Genomic DNA, 9,814 nt, shown 5'->3' on the forward strand with positions numbered 1-9,814 from the left:
ATTCACAGCTAATCATTTGTTACTGTTGCTTAGAGCTTAATATAATATGAAAAGGCAGTATTTGTTTTTCTAATCCATGTACAGCATTAAAAAGGCAATCGTTTCAGCAACTGCAGATTCATTCAGCCGGAGCACACTAATGTACATACAGAAAGATACATATATTTTACAAATAAATCCAACTAAGACCACCAAAAAGCCAAAAACCCATATGCTAAGAATGATGCAAAGATGTGGGAAAGACAAGAGTTTAACATTCCTCTCTCCCTCTACAAAACAATAAAAAATTTGAAAAGAAGAAAAGAAAAATGTACCAGTCCTATCTTTTATATAAGACTAATACCTGGCACCAGAATCTTGGTTGGATCTCTCAAGCTTTTAAAAGCCAGGATTTCTCACACTAACAGTAACAGGGTGGCCTGACCTGACTGACCTAAACAAACAAACACTCACCTCCCTGACTCCCCACCTTCTACCTTTCCCTGCAAAAGGTGCTGATGGGTACAACCCACAAAAACTTGGGCTTACATGGACACCAAAAGAAAAAGAAAAAGGAGGAAGACTCCATTTCTAGTCTGCTCCTTTGTAGTAGACCAACGTACTAGAAGCCTCCCCTTCCTTCAAGGAGGAACTTCCCATACTAATGTAGAAGATAGTCTTGTATGATCTCTGTGGGCCAAGTGCTTGTTCACTTGAATCCGGATGCTAATTTATCCACTTGGAGAAACTGCTCTGCATGTTTCAAACAAATGAAATACATAAGCTACATGGAATTCAATTTCAGTAACATGAATAAGTTCATGAATTCTATGGATGAACAGATCGGGATAATAGGCATCGACACATGTAGTGGTGCAGTCTACAGAACAATGGGAAATGCTCAAGTGGATTACATGAAAATGAAAATTTTGCAAAACAATTGTACAGCTAAATACAAACATATCAAGATATGCAGAGAAAAGGAGTATCTAATATCTTACCCATTAATTCCTCTTGTGCATTGATCAAATGAATCTTATGCTAGAGGCCCATCAGTCATATGCTTTGCACGCAGTTCCACAGACTTTAGATCGCGAAGATGTTGTAGTATCTCCTGGAGAAGATCCATCCCCTTATCTCCTTTCTTCAAGGAGATCATACAGTGCTTCAGGAACTCTCTATCTGCCTCAAGAGCCTGTAGCCTCTCATAGAGATGATCAACCTCCTCTTCAATAGCCGCCTTCCTGTTATCCAGTATGAAATTGGGAACTGGAGATTCTTGTAAGAGAACATCATTAAAACCTTGAATTTCTTCATTCACTACACCGTGTCCATTTTCTGTACCAATTGCATCGAAAAGAGGAAGAAGGCTTTTTGCCTTAGTGACCATGTTTCTTCTATCTTTATGATGTTTGATGTCTGAGTCCTCACAGAAACCATTAGCAACACCATTTACTTCCTGATGGCATAGGGCTATATCCTCACTCAAGTGTTTCCCGTTCTGTTCCGGGACATGTCCCATTGGTTTCATGTCGTCAAATAACTGATCCTCGTCATCATCCAATGTGAAGAGCTTCTCCTCCAACACCTTGAGTTGCTCTAGAATTGAAAGCCTTTCTTCTTCGAAGTCACCTAGTGAATCATTAAGTGTTGTCAAATGCTTTGAACACTCTAGCCCCACATCTTCTAAATTTAGAACTGCATCAGGAGGAGTGTAGTGATTGCTGCCGCCGCTTTCTTGGTGACTATGGAAGCCATTTTCATCCCTAACTTCATGATTAAGATCAACTGATACCTCATCACTGTCCTCGGCATTACTAGAATAAGAAGATGAAGTCCTGCTTCTCCCATTACAGTCCTTCCTTGCCCTCATCAACCTCTTCTCTCTTGCCTCATAATCAAGAACCTTCTTGCGATATGCTTCCAACTCTTTCTCTAGCTCTTGCTTCTCCTTCTCCCTCTTAACCATTAGCTCATTCAGAAGCTGCAGAGCTTCTTGGTCATATTCAGACTGTTCTTCCATCATCCGTTGAAATTGCAGTGCTTCCATCTGCATTGCAGCCTTCTCTTCCTGAAGCCTAGTTATCATAGCCATTGTTTGATTAGCAGCTATTGCAGAGGCACTCCTCTCTTTTTCTAGTTCTGCGTACAGATCATTGAGAGCTTTGCGTTCTGCAGCCAGAGCTGATTTTATGCTTTCAATAGTTAGAACCCCATCTGCACCTTCAAATTCACTTCCATCTAGAGACTCCTCGGCTACAGATTCCTTCTTTTCTTGTAGCAGTGTCTTCTTATGTAGATTTTGGAGACCATCTATGTAGGTAGGTGTTTCAGAGGCTTGCTCTTCATCAATTGCATTCATTGCTGAACATAAAGATAAATGATGGTTTGTTTCCAGTTCAGTCTTATCAAATGATGTGCTGTCTTCTGTGGTTGCATCCTCAGCTTCCTTCGGACCTAATGTAGTAACACCAAGATTATAAAACTAACTCCAATTGAATGCAAAAATATGAAAGAAAGAGAAGATTTAGCGGAGAAACAATTTTAATTTGAGGCTTACCTTGATCCCTTTCAACAACCAAAGTATCCCCATGATTCTCGAAGAATTGAGTTTCCTCTAGACATGGAAATGAAGGAATAAATTCAAGATCTTGTGACAAATCAGATGGCTCCTCTGTGATTTCCAAGATCTTTGATCTGATATGATCTCCCAGCGCTTCTGAGACAGCTTCTGATGCTGCACATGCCCATGAATTATTAATTGATGATCTTGTTTTCCCAAACACAACTAAAGGTGCAGTTAGCAGAAAATTCAAATTAAAAAAATGGGAAATCTCTATACCCGGACGGTCGTCTGATTCCTTGGCTGCAGCCACTTCAGAATCACTGGTAGCTTTGCTTTCCCGAACATGTAAAGTTGAATCAATGGATTCAAGCTGTGTGGACATTGCCTTCCTGTCTGCTGAAGGCACTGCAACTTTCTCTTCTAAAGTATTACCTCTCTCAAGTATGAAATCAAACTGTGTGGCAATGAATTTAAATTGTGCATCACTTAGTGGTTCAGAAGCCAACATCAAATCCCGATTCTCAGGCTTTTTCTGGTTTTCCTTGCTGCAACCGGATGCAATTTTGCTCTCAGTAGTCGTAGAATCAACCAGTTCGATGGGGACGTGGTGATAATCATCCACATCACCAGATTTCTCCAAAAGCAGAGGAAAAATTTCAACATATGCATCTGTTTTGGAACAAGCTTCAACCTTTACCTCTGATTCAACTACCTCGACGTGCTCTTGTTCAGTTATTTCAACAATACTAATCTTCTCTTCCTCATCCTCAACCATCTCTTCCTCATTCTCAACTATCTCTCTGCATTGGAAGCTGTCCTCCTCTGCCTCATCTCTGCTTTGAACACGTTCATCAACGTCAGAGGGAATATGATGTTCATCTTCCGTAATACCATCTTCTTCGTCATCACCTCCTCTTTTGCTTTCCATTTCATGTTCATCTGTGGCGCAGTCAGATTTGCAGGGATCGGAGGAATCACCTCCATCGTTGTCTGCACCATTAGCCGAAGTAATCAAATTTTCTTTCTGGGCACAATCCAGTACACCCCAAGAAGGCTTGAGCAGCAAATAAGGAGAGAAAAACTTCTCATCCAAGCTCGCATCGCAGCAGGAACATCTCGAGATCTTCTCGTCGTTGTCGATCAGCTTCTCTCCATTATGGGAGATCATGCTCTTCTGTCTCACCCAAGAAAACAGAGCTACCCTTCTTCCAATATCAAATGTCTTACCATGAGAATCCGGCCGAGAGGACGAGCAATCCTCACACATATCTTGAGCATCAACCAACTTATCATGTTTGCTACAGTAACCCAATTTGGAAATCTCAGAGGCATGGATTTCACAAACCAGATTTCTGTAACATGCCTTCTTCTTTCTGGGCTCGAACAAATGATCAAGTCTTGAACACCAAAGACAGGGTGATTTAAGGCCAAAGTAATCGGCATATTTTGAAATCAGATAGGAGAATAAAGAGTTAAGGAGAAGGAAAAGTATCAAAATCCATTCAAGGACTGCGTAGACGAGAACTAGTGTGATCCTATGGGTGTTCCTGTGCAACATGGTTGCGAACTTGTTGGCAGCCATGAATGAACAAGATGATAATGATGATGCTCTGCTTTTCTTTCTCTAGTTATTTACAGAAGGAGCGTATGAGAGCGTATCATAGAGAAAAAAAAGAAAGAGAGCAAGAGAGAGAGAGAGAGAGAGAGAGAGAGAGAGAGATGAACAGATGAAGAAGATGCAGAGAGAGAGAGACTAGATTTATGGGAACCAAGTCCGGCGGTGTGGACGAAGTAGAGATTCGGGAGACAGCCAAAGAAGACCCTCTAGAGTTTTGGAGGAAAATAAAAAAAATAAAAAATAGGCGGAGAAGTCAGAGAGAAGGGAAGAGGTAGAAAGAGAGAGAAGACTGACGAATTCAAGAAAGAATGTTTTTGAAGGTTTGACAAAGGAAGGAACAGCTGAAGTTGTTGGGGAGAGAAGCAGATTATTTTGTGAGAATGCAGAGAAATCACCTTATTTCCTCATTTGGGTTTTTTTCTTTAAATTTTTTAAAATATTTTATGGAATGCTACAGAGCGAAAAGTGAATTACAAGGAAAGAATTTCAGGGGAAAAAAAGCTATAAAGTTAAAAAAGCATTGGATACCCTACAACCAATCCTATGGAAATCCAAAAAAGAATGGCACAAGTTCTTACTTGGCAGTCTAAAATTTGTGGGTCCATCCTCATCAGATTTGTAGGGTGGAAGTTGGTAACTGTAGTGTCTTTTCTTAATAACTAAAATGTGAGTTGTGATTCTCTATCCTTTGATGGTAGAGGATGATATACTCTCATGCTTAGGGGTGGAGCCACGATTTAACGTTCGGAAAAGGAAAGGAGAGTGGTGAATTATGCGTATTATGTAAAAATTTTCTCTAATTGGGGGCCTCAAGAGGGAGCATTTCACACATGGGAAGATGACCAAAGGGGTTTTTTTAGGAAATTTTCAAAAAATTGAGGTGAGGGACTAAATACTGATATTTCACTTGTGAAAAGAGGACCAGAGAGGTATCTATAGAGAATTTTCAAGAAATTCCGAGGGCGAACCTTGGGAAGTTCCGCCCTTGCTGACACTCATCCAACTCAAATGTCAACCGCCTCTCCTAAATATGTAGTGAAGGAGCACAAGGATAAATATTATACGGATAGAAATCCAACTCATAATATGATATATATTCATTAATTTTGACCCATTTTCTCAACTGAAAGGATGGTTTAAGATCACACTTGTGTAAGGCATGGATTCATTCCTCTCTTGATTAAGACTACATTTGAAAATGAATGTTGAGAATTTTCATTTTCAATTTTTTTCCTTTTAATTTTCCTATAAATTTCATCTATGGTTTCTCTTATGGTAAGATTTAACTGATGTTATCCATCAACTCAAGCAATTGGGAACTTGGGAATTGATACCAAGGCTTTATTGAATTGAACACTTGAAGATCCATAAAAAGACTACAATTCCAGCCCACTCATGCTTTTCCAAACTAAATCCACCATTAAAGCTCAAAGCAAGTTTAGGTTCACTAATCTGTGCTTTTCTAATGGCATTTGCTGTTTTACCATGGCCCATCATTTTGTTTTTCTTCCTTTCCAGGTAAATATTAGTTGTGGGCCTGTGGCTGTCTAGGGTTTACATGTACTATGGCCTATGGGTCTTCTCCTCCCAAAGAATTGAAAATCTATGAAAATACTAGTTTCTTTTTCCTTGTTTTCTAGGCTTTCAATCAATTCTTGAATATAAACCAATTTTGATTTGATTTGAATTAAAATAAAGAGAGACAAAACCCATATCCCATTTTGGGTTCTTATGACACTTAACCCATTAAATATGGTCATTAATGATATACTTTTATTTTACAAAACTTTTTGAAGTAGGAATTGTGAACAGAGGTTATCATAGTTAACCAAACACGTTCAAAGAGGAACCCACATTCACATCAATGAGAAAATGGGCCATATGGATATGGCTAAAGTGAGTTGTGGGTTCTACCAAAGAATGGAATGCTAGAGACCCTCATCATTCCTTTTTCTCCTTTACATTTGTAACAAAATTTTTTTTTATTAAACCCTTCTTTAGTATTTTTTTACATTTTTTTTAAACTTTACAAATAAATAAATATTTCATTTTTTTTATATAAATGAAAGATTACACAAATTTCAAAATTTCTTTTTCCTGATGGGGCTATAGGTGGAGTAATTGACCCACAATTCCAAATTACTTGTTTTTTAAGTAGATCAGTTTGCCATGCTTTTGTTTATTAATCGAGTCATCTTTATATGCTCTTAAATTCATTTTTGAACTTCTCTTTGGACCACTATTCGAATCTAAATCTTCTCTAATAAAACTTTTACGAAAGTGAGCGTCTTGTGAACATTCAACACCAGTCTACCAACGGGATTTGCATAGGTACACGTCGTATTGCTTGCCTAATCTATATAAGTGTGGGATGAATATTGGATGTTCTGTCTTAATGGAGAAAATCCAAACTCCCACCACCATTTTCATAAAAAAAAAAGAACAAATTGAATTGGCACCTTAAAATGGAGGCCTTAAAGCACTAACATCCCAACTTATGTTTAAAAAGCATAGAGACCCCAAAATTGAATTTTTGTTAAATGTATATCACTGAAAACAATTAAATCACTGTTTATTTTCAAAAATATCCCTGTAATAAACAGTGATTGAAAAGTCTTCAGTGACAAATTAGACAAATATATCTAATGAAAATTCAATTTTGTGGTCTTTGTATTTTTTAAACATAAAGTGGGGAATTAGTGCTTTAAGGCCTCCATTTTAAGGTGCTAGTGCAATTTGTTCAAAAAAAGAACATAAAATTCCTCTTTTAGTCTTTTCTAGATTGCCTGCATATATGAATGCTTCTAGAAGAAAAATAATAATAATAAAAAAAAATATCAACTTTGCTCTCCCTAAATGTAAATCTTTTCAAAAAAATATATAATATTTTTTTCTTCTTCTTTTATTTTCTTATTCCGATCTTAATCTTTTTATTTTAATGTCAACAATCCAGAAGTTTGATTTTGTCAATTAATACTATTCTTGATATTCTACGAAAACTTCAAATGCGTCATCGTTGGCCGCAGATGGTGGCTACGTCTGCACAACCACCACCGGCCACCACCACCTCGCAGAAAATAGAACATAGCCCACAACATATCTCTAATTGTCTTCATCAACAAATTCAAACTTGGATGGCCAAAACCCAAATATGCATGGAACCCACAGGATTAATTTTTTGACATCCATTAATGGCTAAGCCATGATGACCCACAAAACTGGCGTGCTTATGAAGAATGAGGACATCTAACAAAAATACTAAGACAAAATATCATTTTTATTGTGTTTTTTTAATTAATTATGTAATTGATCTACTCAATTTTACTTAAACCATAATAAACCAAATCATTTCTTTAACAAAACCACTCACAAATTCTGCAAATAATTAACAACTACTAACCTCTAATCAACAATACTCACCAAAGATTTTGTACTTTTCAGTCATTAACACTGTTAATCAAACAATTACTAATCCCTTTTCTTTTTTTATTTATAAATATTATAATACTTAGGATTCTATTATTCAAAACTGAAATGAGGGAAAGATGTATTAGGATTTCAGAGAAAGGCAGAGAACCTGAGAACAAGGAAGAGAAAAAGGAAAAGTGGAAGTAAAAAGAAAGTGATTCCAGAGATGGGAATTGTCATGATAGTGATTTCAGCACCTTTTTAATAAATAAGTTTAAGTGGTAGGCCATGGCTTCCCCCTCATCTCTTTCCTCTTCCCTTGTTTCCCTCCTTTGCTTTTGCTTTTTGCCTCCTCTTTCACCTTCTCTTCTCTTCTCTTCTCTTTTTAAAAGCTCTTTAGCAACTCTGACCATATAATCATATATAATATTTATGAAGGGGAAAACTAAACCATACAAACTCAACATTAATACCAAACTTGTTAACCCTAAGAGGGTCTCAAATAATATAAATAAACCCACCCACACGCCGAAAGTTGATGGACTAATAGCTAATACTTACAAACTATCATTTTTATGATCAATTGTTAAGGAGTTTCAACGGCGTTGATCTCATGATCTAACTCGCACGATAAATTTGACATTTTGCATTTTCAAATTGTGATAAGTAAGAAGGGAATGGTATTTTGAGATTACAAGTAAAGAAAAAAAACAAATTAATACTTTTTACTTTTATTCATGATTGTATTTTGGGTGCTGGTTTATTAAAAAGAATACGTTGGATGGATGGACGGCCGCTCAAATATGATAATAATTTTGGTCGCCAATAAATGAAGGAGCTAATACCACTCGTGTGGGGAAAGTTATTAGGATTGGTTGATTAATGAATTAATTCTTATTTATTTTTTAATAATGAAAGATTATTCAAAAGAGATGATCATCATACTCATGTTTAAAATAAAAATGTTGTTCACACTTCATTAAGACATCCCATGAGTGTTATTGGTTTGAAATCATGGTGATGCTTTAAAACTATTAATAAATCAGAAAATTGACAAAGGCATGTAGTTTTGAGAGGTTAGATTTAAATTGAGAATCCTCTCTAGAAGCATCCAACAATGCTGAAATATGAGGATTTCCAAAAGTTCTATAAAGTGGTTAGCTTGGATTTATTCTCTATGCTAGAAATCAATGAGGTCATATTTTAATTAGTTTGGTATGAAACAACAAATAATAACTACTTGATTACCTCATTTGAAAAGGAAAGCCTCAGTTGAAACTGATCTCTCTCTCTCATTACAAAAATTTTAAATTCAATGAATGAAGTGGGTTGAATCTTGAATGCTCATTTAGTGATTCTAATCGATCTGGTTCAAGTTTCACCAGAAAAAAAAAAAGGGTTCTATTTAACATTAGCTATTGAGTTAAATCATTCCAAAGAACTATGCAAATCTGATGGTTAGCCCAACAATTAAGTTTGATTAATGATCAAGTGGGGTTTTAATTTTGTTTTATTGACAAAGTTTCATCCAAATTATTTCATAGTCTGTTTAGCAAATGTGAATGAATAATAATCTTATGTGGTTCTGTAATAATCCAAGATAAATGATTCTTCAAGTATTAGTCAATTTCCAAAGGAATTGTTTTCAAATCATGTTTTTCAAGTATAGAATATAATTTTTAAAAGGTCAGTTTCTAGAGGTTCATCTTAACATAGATTGTATCAACTGGGGTTTTCATACTCACCTTCCATTACACATGGAAAAGTCTTGGTCATGGTCAAATACAAATACATCTAGAAAAATTGATAGGTCAAAATATTCATTCTTCTTATGTATATATTTATGTGTCTTAATCTTTTAACTCATTATAAATAAAATAATCTTTTGTGTGTATGTGTGATAGGGATTACAATTATAATTTTATTTTAAAAAAAATGTATATATAATAATGTATCATTCGCGTGCATGTCATTGGTTTACAAGACGAGTTATTTTCTATTTTCATCAAATTTCTTCTCTTCCTTTCTTTCTAATCTGTTTTATTTCTCAGCCCAACTTCTAGATTTGTCGAAGAATTAAATTATCGATCGAGAAAAAAATCAAAGTAAAGGGACCTACAATACACGCGATTAGATAGAATTCTTTTATTCTATACGTATACAAGTTTCTCCAAGGTAAGGTAAGGGTTCCTCGACCCCATCTCCCCAAAAAAAAAAGAAGAAAATTTATTATCCCCATATCA

General features: G+C 35.9%; 1 protein-coding gene across 2 annotated transcripts; it reads right to left on the reverse strand.

The window, feature by feature from the left end:
- Positions 1-38: 38 nt before the first annotated feature.
- Positions 39-4,488, reverse strand: LOC149024806 (myosin-binding protein 3-like). 2 transcript variants are annotated; one of them, XM_089145001.1, is made up of 4 exons: positions 2,822-4,488; positions 2,540-2,716; positions 981-2,436; positions 39-727 (listed from the first exon to the last, which is right to left on the reverse strand). In XM_089145001.1, the coding sequence occupies exons 1-3, from the start codon at positions 4,125-4,127 to the stop codon at positions 1,016-1,018; spliced, it is 2,904 nt and encodes a 967-aa protein (XP_089001127.1). In that variant the 5' UTR covers positions 4,128-4,488; the 3' UTR covers positions 39-727; positions 981-1,015. The 2 variants fall into 2 exon arrangements, with proteins under 2 accessions (XP_089001127.1, XP_089001126.1); XM_089145000.1 differs by having other exon boundaries at positions 40-732.
- Positions 4,489-9,814: the final 5,326 nt, after the last annotated feature.

This window comes from Hakea prostrata, chromosome 2, assembly GCF_041222555.1.
Source record: "Hakea prostrata isolate BN-2017 chromosome 2, UWA_Hpros_2, whole genome shotgun sequence".
In the NCBI taxonomy this organism is placed as follows: Eukaryota; Viridiplantae; Streptophyta; class Magnoliopsida; order Proteales; family Proteaceae; genus Hakea; species Hakea prostrata.

Coding starts and splice junctions, on each gene's coding strand:
- LOC149024806 (XM_089145001.1), bottom strand. CDS start 4,127: ATGGCTGCCAACAAGTTCGCAACCATGTTGCACAGGAACACCCATAGG. Junction 2,717..2,821: donor GGAATCAGACGACCGTCCGG/GTATAGAGATTT, acceptor GGGCATGTGCAG/CATCAGAAGCTGTCTCAGAA. Junction 2,437..2,539: donor GGTTGTTGAAAGGGATCAAG/GTAAGCCTCAAA, acceptor TTACTACATTAG/GTCCGAAGGAAGCTGAGGAT.